The 14,594-nt window shown below is 44.1% G+C and overlaps 1 protein-coding gene across 1 annotated transcript in view; it reads right to left on the bottom strand.

Moving 5' to 3' along the window:
- The window catches only part of LOC119457545 (ATP-dependent RNA helicase abstrakt-like), an 87,566-nt gene that overhangs the window by 18,256 nt on the left and 54,716 nt on the right, over positions 1–14,594 (bottom strand). Inside the window, exons 11-12 of the mRNA XM_037719154.2 lie at positions 13,635–13,838; positions 10,523–10,619 (exon numbers count right to left, since the gene is read on the bottom strand). Coding sequence (XP_037575082.1) covers positions 10,523–10,619; positions 13,635–13,838 — 301 coding nt within the window. The remainder of the gene's footprint in view (positions 1–10,522; positions 10,620–13,634; positions 13,839–14,594) is intronic.

The raw sequence follows: 14,594 nt of genomic DNA, 5'->3' as shown, positions 1-14,594 counted from the left end.
AGGAAATAGCTTCCCTGAAAGAGTGCTCCCATTATTTTATTCTTTTTCTTACATGCTGCAGGTATATATGTCGATCAAAACAAGTGGCATTAACCTATTTACTTTTTACGCCCCAGATTTCTCTCTCTCTCTCTCTCTCTCTCTCACTCACACACACACACACGCACGCACGCACGCACACACACACACACACACACACACACACAGAGAGAGAGAGAGAGAGAGAGAGAGATTAGAAAGAAGGAGCACACATGCAAAAAAATGCATGTTTAGTTGCTTACGTTTCGGGTGTGGCACGGCCCTTGTCAGAATCGTGGCCAAAACTTAAGCAACTAAACATGCAATTTTTCGTACATGTGCTCCTTCTTTCTAATCTACGTGCATACCAGACCTACAGAACATAGTGTTTGAAATGATATAATGTGTTTGAAATAAAAAAAATATATAAATATAAAATATTGTGTTTGAAACACATAAATTCTGTGGGCACCCCTTGCATCCCTGTCCCCGATTCAGGCACGACTTGGGCCATTCACCCTGAGCAATCGCTGATGACATGCCATTCCAGCCTTATTTCTGATAGCGTACATTCCCCGCGACTGCAGGCACAGGCGGCGGTGCAACGCGAAGCCTTCTGCTTGTGCACATTGCTCATATTACGCCATTTGCCACGAGTACGACTAGTGTCCAAGGAGCGGGCCCCTCTGCTCGGCATCACTCTCAGAGTAGCATCAGAGATGCGCTGGCACCTTCACACAGCACCAAATTCACCTTCAGCGTTCTTGTCTATCTGGTTCAGCCCCTACCTGAGCAAGGCAGCACCCTTGTGCGGTGAACCTAGCTTACTACAGCCCTGTGTGGCTGAGTGGACTTCCTGGAAGCTTTCACCCATACTCTGTGGCTGCCATCCTAGTGCCTTAATCCCTGGGTCGTACATACAGTGGGATCTTGTTGATACAATTCTGCATACATTTTTCGAGATAATAAGTTTTTTCCTCATATATCATTTCTTTTTCTTATATATGATGTTCGGATAATACAATTTTCGGAAGATACATTTTATTTTTCGATTCCCGTGAAAATCGTATCAATGAGATTCCAGTGTATCTCTTATCTAGAGATGTCTACATATCAGGCAATAAGCACTCTTTGTTGATACCATAGCTGGAGTCATCCTTACGCCTTGTCAGCAAGTCAGCACCCCTTTGCACGTGTCACAAGATGGGGACGAGCTGCATGTCTCTTTAGACCTTAGCTAGCCAGTACCAGACACATTAGCTTGAACTGCGACAATAGATACTGTCACGAGTCAAGGAATAAAAGTTGAAGATAAGAAACAAGACAACATGAGATGGAGGAAGAAGAGAAGGATGATGCAAATGATATAAAGTAGTGAATAAAGGAAGGCAACACGAAGTTGAGTGTGCCAATAAGTGGAAAACGTGTCAAAGAAGAAGTAATAAGATAAAAAATGCAATGACATATGAGGGAGGAGAGGTAGAAAGACACGAAGAGGAGAGCTACGGTCGGGGATGGTGAGGGCAGCGGTCGGCCTGAAGTCTGTGCCAGCTTGGTGGTTCAGGGACGTGGCCAGCAGCCTTTCGGTGGACGACGTGGCTCAGCACCTGTGGCTATGCTCCATTGGCTGCAGGCACAACCAGGATCATTGGCAGCGATTACCTGACAGCGACAATTTTAGGCCTTAGATCCTGCAGCTACGCTCCGTGGGGTTCAGTGGAAAGCTCCGAGCGTTCCAGATGCAGCGACCTGACGTTTTCGCCACCTTCAGGCCAGAGCAGCCATGCGGATGTTGGAACCAGCGATGGCAGATTCTTCGCAACAACGTCAAGCCTTGCCATGCTGATGTTGGAATCAGTGGCACCTGGTCAACACTAAAGCTTCGACAAACTTGTAAATACCATCATCATCATCATCAGCCTATATTTATGTCCACTGCAGGACGAAGGCCTCTCCCTGCGATCTCCAATTACTCCTGTCTTGCGCTAGCCGATTCCAACTAGCACCTGCGAATTTCCTAACTTCATCACTCCACCTAGTTTTCTGCCGTCCTCGACTGCACTTCCCTTCTCTTGGTATCCATTCTGTAACCCTAATGGTCCACCGGTTATCCATCCTGCGCATTACATGGCCTGCCCAGCTCCACTTTTTCCGCTTAATGTCAACTAGAATATCGGCTATATCCATTTGTTCTCTGATCCACACCACTCTCTTCCCGTCTCTTAACGTTAGGCCTAACATTTTTCGTTCCATCGCTCTTTGTACGGTCCTTAACTTGTTCTCGAGCTTCTTTGTTAACCTCCAAGTTTCTGCCCCATATGTTAATACCGGTAGAAAGGAATGATTGTACACTTTTCTTTTCAACGACAGTGGTAATCTCCCAGTCAGGATTTGGTAATGCCTGCTGCATACACTCCAGCCCAATTTTATTCTTCTATAAATTTCTTTCTTGTGATCAGGGTCCACTGTGAGTAATTAACCTAGATAAACGTACTCCTTTACAGACTTTAGAGGCTGACTGGTGAACCTGAATTCTTGTTCCCTTGCCAGGCTATTGATCATTATCTTTGTCTTCTGCATATTATTCTTCAACCCCACTCTTACACTTGCTCGGTTTAGGTCCTCAATCATTTGCTGTAATTCGTCCCCATTGTTGCTGAATAGGACAATGTCATCTGCAAACCGAAAGTTGCTGAGATATTCGCCATTGATTCTCACTCCTAAGCCTTCCCAGTCTAAGAGCTTGAATACTTCTTCTAAGCATTCAGTGAATAGCATTGGAGAGATTGTGTCTCCTTGCCTGACCCCTTTCTTGATAGGTAACTTTCTACTTTTCTAGTGGAGAACCAAAGTTGCTGTGCAATCCTTGTAGATATTTGCCAATATATTCATGTATGCATTCTGTACTTGATCCTTGGTTTCGTAATGCCTCTATGACTGCTGGTATCTCTACTGAATCAAATGCTTTTTCATAATCTATGAAAGCCATATAGAGAGGTTGATTGGACTCCGCAAATTTCTCTATTACCTGGTTGATTACGTGGATCTCATCCATCGTAGAATATCCCTTCCTGAAGCCAGCCTGTTCTCTTGGTTGGCTGAAGTGTTGTCCTGATTCTATTTGAAATTACCTTGGTGAATATTTTATACAATACTGAAAGCAAGCTAATGGGTCTATAATTCTTCAATTCTTTAACGTCTCCCTTCTTATGGATGAGTATAATGTTGGCGTTCTTCCAGATTTCTGTTACACTTGAAGTCGCGAGGCATTGCGTATAAAGGGCCGCAAGCTTTTCAAGTATGATATCTCTTCCATCCTTGATTAAATCGACTGTTATTCCATCTTCTCCAGCAGCTCGAGAACAACAAGCAAGATGCTCGGGAACAACAAGCAAGAGCTCAGTGCTGTCAGGCCGGGCGTTGTAACGGTGTAAGGTGTCGTTGTGGAGCACAAAAATCCGTATGGAAGGGTCAGGGTGTGGTTAGTTGAGACCGTCTATAATAGGCCGCAAAGCTGAGTCGCGGCTCTGTTCGTCAGCTATGTGGACGAAGTCTGTAATGGCCAGAACGAAGGTGTCAGGTTCATCCTCCAGTGTATCAGGGGGATCGACCGGGTATCGTGACAAGCAGTCGGCGTCTTGGTGAAGCCGTCCAGATTTGTAGAACACAGAAATTGAGTACTCTTGCAAGCGGAGTGCCCAACGGCCAAGGCGACCAGTGGGGTCCTTGAGCGAGGAAAGCCAGCAAAGTGCATGGTGGTCTGTCTATAATAACTGAAAAGTGCCTGCCATACAGGTACGGGCGGAATTGTGCGATGGCCCAGACGAGAGCTAAGCACTCGCGTTCTGTGATCGAGTAATTTTGGTCCGACGGCGACAGAAGGCGGCTTGCATAGGCGACCACGCGGTGGAGGCCGTGCTGGTGTTGTGCAAGGACGGCGCCTATACCGTGGCCACTGGCATCGGTACGAACGTCCGTGCTGGCTGATGGGTCGAAATGTGCTAGAACAGGTGGGTTCATAGGAAGGCAACGAGTGATGAAAAGGTGTCCGCTTGGTCATGACCCCAAGTGAAAACGACGTCCTTCTTGAGTAGGACAGTGAGAGGGCGGGCCACTTCTGCGAAGTTCTGGACAAAACGACAGAAGTATGAGCACAGGCCAAGAAAACTGCGGACGTCCTTGGCCGACCGTGGAGTAGGGAACTGACTAACTGCGCGGACTTAGTCAGGGTCTGGCTGCACGCCTGCAGCTTCAACAAGGTGGCCGAGTACGCAGATTTGACGGTGCCCAAAGCGACATTTCGAGGAGTTAAGCTGAAGACGAGCACGGTGAAAAACATCAAGGACGGTGGACAAGCGAGTGAGATGGTTTTCAAACGTAGTCAAAAAAACAATAACATCGTCCAGGTAGCAAAGGCATATGGACTACTTGATGCCTCGAAGAAGAGAGTCCATCATGCGCTCGAAAGTAGCAGGAGCGTTACATAGGCCAAAAGGCATCACTTTAAATTGATATGGGCCATCAGGAGTCACGAAGGCGGGGTGGGCCGGCATCAACGTTGTCAGAGCACGAAGGAAGTTCTAGCCGGAGAAGGCCCACGGAGCAGTCGATAAGGGCAGCGTGTGTGGGCAGAAAGTCGATTCCAAGGATGAGGTCATGGGGGCACTGTTCTAGAACAGCAAAAAGAACAGATGTGTGGCGACCAGAAATGGTGATGCGTCTAGTGCACATTCCAAGTACGGCAGGTGAAGTCGCGGGCGTCAGGACTTTCTGGAGGCGGCGCCGGAGGCTCGAGCTTATTACAGAAATTTGTGTGCCGGTATCAACAAGAGCTTTAACTGCCACACCATCAACCTTCAAGAAGGTTGCATCGGGTATGAGGGACAATCAGAGGATTTTCAGGCCGGGTCGTAAATGCAGTGTCACCTCCGGGGGCTGCACTGGCTAGTTTTCCGAGGCGGTCAAAGGGAGACCGAGAGCGGCGAGGTTGGGGCGAGCGGGACTGGCGGCGCTGGGGCGATGGTGAGCGGTGATCCTGTGGTCGGTGCTTGGACGATGACGATGACGACGTGGCTTTCTGGTGTGCACGCGCTCATACATTGCCAGCCATTCATCGACGTCCACGCCACTTGTGCCTTTGAATGTCCCGGGATCACGAGGGTGCACGAGAATTACCGGTGACGGGTCTTGCTCACACTGGGTCGCTTGGCCAGTCATTGTGGTGGCAGCAACACGCCGTCCGCTGTGAAGATCCAATTCCCGGTGTTGTAGCGAGCTTACCCAGCACCTCCATCAAAGATGTTATGGGGAGAATATATATACAATGAATATATTTACAAGGGAAGGCGCACAACGCTACAGCAATTGTGCAGGAGAGCGCGTGCACACCAGAAAGCCACGCCGTCGCCGTCGTCATCGTCCAAGCACCAACCACAGGATCGCTGCTCGTGACAATATTACAACATAATATTCACTTGCACGAGTGGCATTTTCGGGCAAAAAAAAAAAAAAAAAATTAATCGTACAGCACACTACACGTCTATGCATCCAACACCAAAATCCTTCAACTTAACTGCAGAATGACCCTAAATAATTGATAATTGAAAGGTCTTATGTTCGTACTCTACATCTGTTATTACCGCACGTAATAGTAGCGCCACTGAGAGCCTAGTTCACTTCACGGATGTACTATTAGACTCCAATACCATAGGACTTTCAGTACTATCAATACCATAGGACTTTCAATACTATCAATACCATAGGACTTTCTAATTCTTGTCCTTTCTATTGCTCTTAACTTGTAGTTTGCAGTGTTGCACACATAATAATGAAAGTGATACAGGATGTGGCCTAAGTTATACACACATCCGTGCATAAATCCCACAAGTTGGAATAAGGCTCAAAAAAAAAAAAAAAAAAAAAACCCTTCAGGAACACTCGAATGAAGTAATGAGAAAGCAGGATGTTGTAGGAAAAATGGGAGAAAGGGGTGATCCCTAGTCATAGACACCATAACTGTTGCTCAATGCAGGCACCTGAGCTATTGTGTGGCGGAAAAGGAGCTGCCGGCACTCACTATATCCAAACTTCGAGCTCAGCAAATGACGATAGACGAAGAAACGGGCACACAACACTTCTTCGTCTATCGTCTTTTGCTGCGCATAATTGATTACATTTTATACCAGAGGAAGATTATCATGTAGGTCCCAAGCAAGCACACATTACTACAACATCGACGATTCTTCATAGACCTTCAAGGCAAGAAACCACAAGCTGACAAAAGACAAAGAAAAAAATTAAGCGGTGCAGAAATCATCAATGATGATTGTCAGTGTAAGCGAATAGCCGAATGCAAACATTCATGTTCGGGGTCGCCGCATACCAGAGGCATTCTTGCCCGCCACTTTGCCTTCGTCGCTCTTTTTGGGTGAGGGTGCATTTGGGAGGCATTATATAGCACTTATTAAAGCAAATTTCTAAACCTTACACAGCTTATTTTTTATGTATATATAAGCGAGAAAGGGCTAGCAAAGTGAATGGCAAGGTGAATGGTGAAGCTTCTATAAAGTTATACACTTTATTTAAAGGAATGATGGATTTTTCAAGGTATTTGTTGCAGTGAGGATATTTAGGTAGTGTTCATTGTTTCATTTCATAATTCCATAGAGAACAGAGCCATTAACCAGACCATCTGTAGCATAATGTAGGTGGCTATAGATACAGTAGAATCTCGTTAATGGATGGATGGAAACAACTTTATTAAGATCCGGCGAAGTTTAACGACCTGGGCTCAGGTCTTCCATGAGGGGACTTCGAGGCCTTGCCTCCTCGCCGCCTCCCGGGCCCGCTGAACTGCCCACTCTTGTGTCTTGAGGTTGGAGCTGCGCAGAGCGGCGGCCCACTTCGACGAAAGAGCCTCCGGAGCTACTGCCATTTTCGCTGCTATAACAGGACACTCCCACAACATGTGTGAGAGTGTCGCTCTAGTTGCCTGACCTAACTTGCAAAGAGCACTTGGGTATTGCGTGGGGAAAATGTGCCGCAATCGCACCAGACTGGGGAAAGTGTGTGTCTGTAGTTGTCGCCAGACGACTGCCTGGCGACGTTTCAGTTTGGGGTGAGGTGGGGGCAATATCCTCCTGCCTAACTGGTAGTGCTTGTTGATATCATTATATCTGACTAAGCGTTCTCGTGTGTTTTGCACCAGGAGGTCCGAACTCGAAGAGGGTGTCTCAGACTCTGCACGGTGGCTCAGACTCTGCACGGTGGGTGCAGAGTCTGAGACACCTCATTCAAGTTAGGGGGCCCTTGTCGGTGGGGGTGGCGACGTGCGCTGGGAACCGTTAATCTCGTTAATTCGAACTCCAAGAGGACCGGAAATTTATTTGAATAGAATGAAGTTCGAACTGAGGAAAGCCCTGTTAAATATAGCGCCCGATCAATTGCATGGTAGAGTGCGCAAGACCAAAACCGTCACTGGGCTAGCATTGAAAAAGTCTTTCTTCCATCAGCATGCGACGGCATGTGCCGGAAGAAGCCTAGGTTCCGTATTAATTTCAAGTTACGATAAGATCGTGCCTCACGAGCCCTTTGCTATGAGTGCAAGGGAAAACCTGCGAGGCTGAACCAAGAAGGATGGTGGCTTGATGCGTGCCATCCTCCCGCGTGCGCAGTGTTGGAGATGTGATCTATCGCACGCTAGAAGGGGGGTAGCGCGCAATAGCAGGATCAAGTGCGCGCTAAGAGGGAGGCAGGTGGGCGTGTGGTAACGTGATCAAGCACCCGCTGGGGGTCTCCTTTCTGCTCCTTTTAAGCCAGGATGGGAAAGGACGTGTGCGGCTCTGCTTTCTTCGGTTTTATGCCAGCTACCCGCGCATCTTTCCTCGTCGTTTTTATGGCACGCGACATTACGGCAGCTAGAGATGCACCGAACTTTTGCCTTTGGCTCGGGCTTGTCCAAAATGCGGTCCATGGGAGAGAGAAATTTGGTTTGAAATAACAGCTGTGCCATTTTTGGAGTTCGAACTTGCGTGAGTTTTTCTCTATTCAAATACATAAGCCTTTGCCGGGACCAACAAAGCAGATCGAATTATCCGTCACAATTCGAATGAAGAGATTTCGAATGATCAAATTATCCGTAATTCGAATTATTTGAAATTGGCTTATACGGCCAATTCGTCATGTGGTGCTAACAACAGTGTGAAAGGTGACTGCCCTCATCCTGCTGGAGCTCTCTTACAAAGTCAGCAGAGCAGGAAAGCGCAGTAGAAGAACAAGAGCACAGCTATACCTTTCAAATGAATCATTTGAAAGGCTAAATTGTGAACGAAGGAAGTAGTATGAAAAGAGAACCTATAGAACATCTTCTTGGGCATGTTCGTGGGGTTCACTAAACATGGTTTTTGGGCACTAGATTACACTCTTTGATAATATTGCATAATGATGTTCCACTGTACTTTTTCTAACCTTTGTTTTGTTATCTTTTTTCGATGCTAACATTATTCTGTTCTGTTGAAACTGTTATCCCCCTTACTCAATGCCCTTCAGTGGGCCTGTAAGGTATTATAAATAAATAAATAAATAAATAAATAAATAAATAAATAAATAAATAAATAAATAAACAAACAAACAAATAGTTAAATTTTGTTATGCTACTAAAATTCGACATTTTCTGCAAATAAGTACAGTCATCAATGGATTTGTCTCACACGGAAGGGACAATAAAACTTTTTGAATTATCAGGCAATCAAAAAAAAAAGCAAATTTCAATGACACACACACACACACAAAAATTTTATTTTGTTGAATTTGAGAATCGGCTCCGCTCCGCCACTGCGGCTGATAGTGTTGCCCACAGTGGGACGATGCTATCAGTGAACTGCTCTTCACACAGTCTAACCAATGCAGCATCAAATTCCATTGGGCGATTTTTCGCAAGCAACCGCATGTACGTAATTCAACCATTTGACTACCTGCGCACGTTGCAGTGAAATTTGGTTATATTAAAATCGCCTTTAACACATTCCATTATGTTGAATTCTAACATACACGGTGTTCCAAGCACAGGAAGTTCTAAAAAGTTAAGTACGTAGTTTGTTATACAGAGAATTTCGTTAATACTGAAGTTCATTATATCGAGGTTTAACTGTATTACAGTAAATTGTAACAGCAATAAACCCTTGTGCTATTGTAAATGTTGACTGTAAATAAAAAACGTTCTTGTGGATATATTTAATTTTTTTTTTTTTGCAATCGAGGTTGTTTTTAGTTATGGCAAAACTAAAATGTGAATGGCGCTTAAAAGGTCGAAAAACATGGAAAAGGTAAACTCCAAAAAACATCCTCCAGTTTTGTCCCAAAATAAACTCAGAAAATGCAAAACCCTACTAATAACACACTGGTACTACCAGCAATGATGCATAGAGCTGAACTGATTCTCATCAAAGAGATGTGAATGGTTGAAAGGAAGATGCTGAAATAGATGTGTAGAAAGACAGCTTGGCAATGAAGTGTATCCAACAAATAGAGACACTGCAGCAAAGTTTCAAGAAGGAGAATCATGTGGACACTTGGTGAGAGTGTACCATTTGTGCCGGTGTGCACTTACGTCAGTCTTGTCAAGCAGGACTTGACTGTCCGTAATGCGCACTCAATGCACAGCACGCAAGCATTTTTTGCATTCCACTCCCATTGGAATACGGCTGGGATCGAATCCGCGACCTTGTGCTTAGCAGTGAAACTCCATAGCCACTGTGCTACCGCAACAGCCGAGACCCGGTATGGTGTTCTAGGATGTCAAATTTATAGAATGGTGATCATGGAGACCTTGTAAGATAAGACAATAATCTTTGTTTGTCAACATTTATAGCAGTGGTAGACATCAGAAGCTGTGTGATAATTTCCATTATGCTCATATGTTAATTAAGTGGACTGCACCAGAATTTCGGTAACTTCAGAAGAGAAGCACACATCTCGAAACTGGTGCTAATCACAGGAATGCCAGTAAATGTATTTAGTCAAAATTAATTTACTTATACTAGGCTCCTCGGTAGTTATCAAAATTCCTGGTGTCAACATATAATCCCTGCCAGAAAAAATTATAATTTTGTCATGAATTCCCTATTTTTAATTGTTAGAGGTCATCATCACTGAAAAGCCAACTATGTGTTGTAAAGGAGAAAATCTATGTATGTACAGGCAAGGTCGAAAGCTTATGGGATGCAGGATTTAAGAAAAAGAATATTTACAGGGCACGCAGCCTGGATTTCAAATGTTCTACCTGTACTAGTGTACGCAATCAACATAGGGTTGTACTGTTTTAATGGCTGCAAGTTAAAGCTGGGCTCAAATTCAACTCTTTCATGGAACCTGTAAACTTTTAACCCTACCCGTAAATTCAACTTCCCAATATCTTTCTTTCTTTTAAAAACTACTCAAATCAAGAAGCTCCATAATTAAAAACATAAGAAACTAAGCGAAGAGCCATTAGATGGCGCCAACTTGCCTTTGCCACCATGGATGGCCACTGCCTCTACACCTTTGAGGAGCAAGTATTCGTGAATGGCATCCACATCTTGCTTCTTTTCTGCAAAAATAAGAACCTGCAAGGCACACAATAGTCCATTTGATATCTACTGCTGCAAGAAGATCCCTCTGAAGAAATTATTTGTCCTGTTGGTCAAAGTGACTTTGGGCATTCAGCCCTAAATGGAACTTACAACATACTTTGAACATGGTACAGAAATTGTTTCAAACAGAACTTCCCCCCCCCCCCCCCCCCCCCCACACACACACACACATACACCTCCCAGTAGACATCACAGGGATACAAAAATAAGGGAGAAAGTAAAATGTCTCAGCCATTCGAAGCATTTCATGAGGCAAATGTTTCCATTTTTCATTTTTCATTTGTATGAACACACTATGTGGGTCATCTTTTGCACGAAGTTTCATGCAGAATCCACTTTTCACACATATTTTGAGCACGGAATCCCTAAATATGCCACATCATGCAAATAAAATAATGGGGAAGCATGCACTTTGGAGAGACTGTTTGCAATTTCCAATATTGTGGCTTGTTACGTGCATTTTTAAAAAATGCTGTATATAGTAGTATCTGTAGAGGGAACACTGAATAAGCAAGCAAAATTCTAGGAACACTATCCTTTTATAAATGTTTGTTTCCTGTCTAAATCAAATTTACCCTTTCATTTTTTTTTTAACCTACATAAAGTAATGCTAGTTTTACATAATTAAATATGCAATGTTTGATTTAGTATTTCGTTTTTATCTTGTTCATCGTTTCACACAGTAGTTCCAGCTGCTCTAACTCCTCTCTGTCCTTTTTCCTATGTTTATTAAATTTATACAAACAAATTTGTTGGTAAAAAATTCAGCAACCGAAATTGATTGGTCATTTGACTGGTCCTTCCACTATTTTTAATCGTTGGCTACAAATTCAACTGTACTAGAAATTTTTATATACACACATTACTGCTAAACAGTAATTTGTTGCTCTGCAATTTGATAGATATCCAAATAATGATGCACCATGTTTTGCACTGAAAGCCATTTTGGACTTTCATATGGGCAGCTTGGCAATAAACAAAAAAATTACCATTTTGCAAAGCCTACTGCCGAAATTTTTAGTAACCATGTTACGTATAACTTAAATTTTGGCAATACGAAAACTAGCACCGCTAAGTATGCGATAGCCCACTTAGAATGTGACGATTGTGACAACTAAACAGCTGCGTGTGCGTGCATCACAGGTGAGCTTGCACACTTACATTTATCAAAGTGATGTTTCTATACCTCGTATCTCTTACAAACTTGCAATTTCAGGCACACTGTGATGTGGTTCTGTATGTTCAGCACATCTTGAACTTTATGTTAGATACTTCCAAGGTGGGTGAAGTCCACCTATAATGCCAGAATACTGGTTGGTGTTATAATGATAGACTTAGGGAGCACACATACTTGCTAAAGGTCTCTGCAGGTAGCCATTTGTTTGTGAGCCCATGTTGAGTGAGTGCACAATTTTAGGCAGATACCATGAGCAAGATGAAAGATTTGCAAAGCCTTTGCCATCCATAAAGGTCTTAACACTTGTGTCAGAGAGCCTTCACTATTTCTGTGCTGCAATGAGGTCTACTTATTCGTTATGTGACACTGCAATCAAGGTGATGATGTTGCCTGTTCTTATTTGTTTGTTTTCCCATGTACTGCTACATCAAGACATAACAAAAATTTGTTGTCAGTTGTTAGTGATGTGTTTGCCTATTCTCGACTTGATCCTGTTTTTAGTTTGTTCGTTCACATTCTAGAATGTGCTAACTGGCCTAACTCAATAGACTTCCATCAGCGGATTCTCCTTCAGTACTTTTCGTTTGTTAGGAACTAGTCTGATGTGCCACTGAGCAACACAAGCCCCTTTACAGACAAAGTCTACTCATGACTGAGTGGACTTCCTGGGAGCTTTCTCCTGTTGACCACCACCCCCGTGCCATAGTCCTTGGTTGCACCTGCCCTTTGGACATGTCGGTGACCCATCATGACCCGAATGCTGAAGTTGTCTCTACAACTTGCTGTTAACCAGCTGTGGCACCTCTTTTTGCATGTTGCTGAAGGGGCACGAATTACATCTCTTTCCATATATATATTTTTACAAGCCATTTCGAGGCATGTTAGCTTGTAATTCCCACAGCACGCAACTAGACAAGGCATGCAAGCTGCTGGTACATGTATGCATTTACTTCTCACAGGAACAAGTAAACTGCAACCATACATTTGCAAATGCAACAGCCAACTGCAACACTAATAGCACCAAAATATTTACAAGATAGTGTCGTATAGTAAGTGGCAACAGTTATACTTTATAAGAGCCAATAAGGGCCTGTAGTATACAGTTGAACCCTCATATAACAAACATGTATATAACAAATAATTGGATATAACCAAGTAAATCTAATATGTTTATTGCTGATATCAGCGTGTAACGAATAGTAAATAATATTGGACATAATGAAGGTAGTATTTTGTGGGACACGACCTCAATATAACGTGGTTCAGCTGTATTGAGCAAAAGCTGACAACACAGGTTTGTCATTGGAATCACATGTTTATCGCTATACTGTTGGCATTCCCAGTGAGGAGCTTTTCATATGCACCAGCACATGACAGAAAAGCCACTGAGAACTACAGTGAGGAGCATGCATTCCCGCATGGTGCCTGCTAGTCTACTTCACATCCCTGGCACCCCATTGATGCTGTGGCAACACAGCCAGACCATTTTGATGAGCTGTCCCAGTGGCGCACCGAAGGGGTGGGGGGGTGGGGGGGACTGGGGGGTTGTAACCCCCCCCCTGAGGCCAACTTAAACTCCCACCTTTTGTTTAACCCCTTTTCTTTCCTTACGCATTTGAGTGCTGCAACTAAGATGTAAGACGCGCAATCGTCTGCACACTCGCAAAAAGCGCATTTTTTTGGCAATTTCCCGTGAAGAAATCGAAATTAGTGCTGTTTAGATGGTATTGGCAAACTGTCAACCCCCCCTGGCAGAGATCCTGGGTGCGCTACTGAGCTGTCCTAATACAAATTGCTTAAAATGCACTCACTGGTGGTGCCGTCTTCTGGAGTGTTTCGAGCAGGTGCACAATCTTCGCCTCCTGCTTGACGTACTCGACCTCCTGGACCACATCTAAGCTGGCTGCCCCTGCCCGTCCCACATTCACTGTGATGGGCTTGACCAGAGCACTGCGGGCAAAGTTCTGGATTTTCTTGGGCATGGTGGCCGAAAAGAGTAAGGTCTGTCGCTGGCCCTGCCAAAAGCAAGATTCAACACATCACTTCCAATGGTGTTGTCGTTCTCAACATTTCCATAATCATGCAATTTCAAGGCATACTTATAAGGACTCAGCTAAAACCAATAGTGGTGTCAACAAACAACGAAAGCAGTAAATAATTTCAGCAGATTAAGGTTTTCAGATATGTTCTACACATACTCCTTTCTGTACTTCCTTTCAGTGGGGAGAGCTGATGCTTGTATCTGCAAGAGAGAATGTACCTCAGCAGTCCACCTAATAAACCCACACCTATACACTCTTGTTTCTTCAAAGTGCTAGCCATTTTAAGACAACGACAACTGTATAACACAGCACAAGCACCACAGAGTTTCATACTAACAATAACTAAGAGGAAATAAGTGACAGTGTTTGCATGCACTGCCAGTATGACAGCTATTACAGCATGGGAATTATGAACAGTCCAAGAACTTGTTTAGACTCGTCTTCATGGCTCTGAACAACTTGGTAGCTCCTCACTTGTCGAAGCTTACCGTAAAAACCGGACTATAGGTCGAACCGGAATATAGGTCGACCCCCCAACTAACCAATTCTAAAAATGAAAAATATCTTTTTCAATGGCAAAAGCACCGAAAGGCACCCTTTCCTTTAAACAAATGCGACTCAGCTGGTTGCACAATGGTGATAGTATTTATTTAAATGCTGCTCCGTGCCGTGATGATAAGGTGCTGACAAACACGCGGGTCGATGGTCGCACAATACGAAGCCCACGGC

The sequence above is a fragment of the Dermacentor silvarum genome, chromosome 1 (genome assembly GCF_013339745.2).
Source record: "Dermacentor silvarum isolate Dsil-2018 chromosome 1, BIME_Dsil_1.4, whole genome shotgun sequence".
NCBI classification, from domain to species: domain Eukaryota; kingdom Metazoa; phylum Arthropoda; class Arachnida; order Ixodida; family Ixodidae; genus Dermacentor; species Dermacentor silvarum.
Note: the sequence above shows the minus strand (reverse complement) of the source record. Positions and strands in the feature narration are given on the sequence as shown.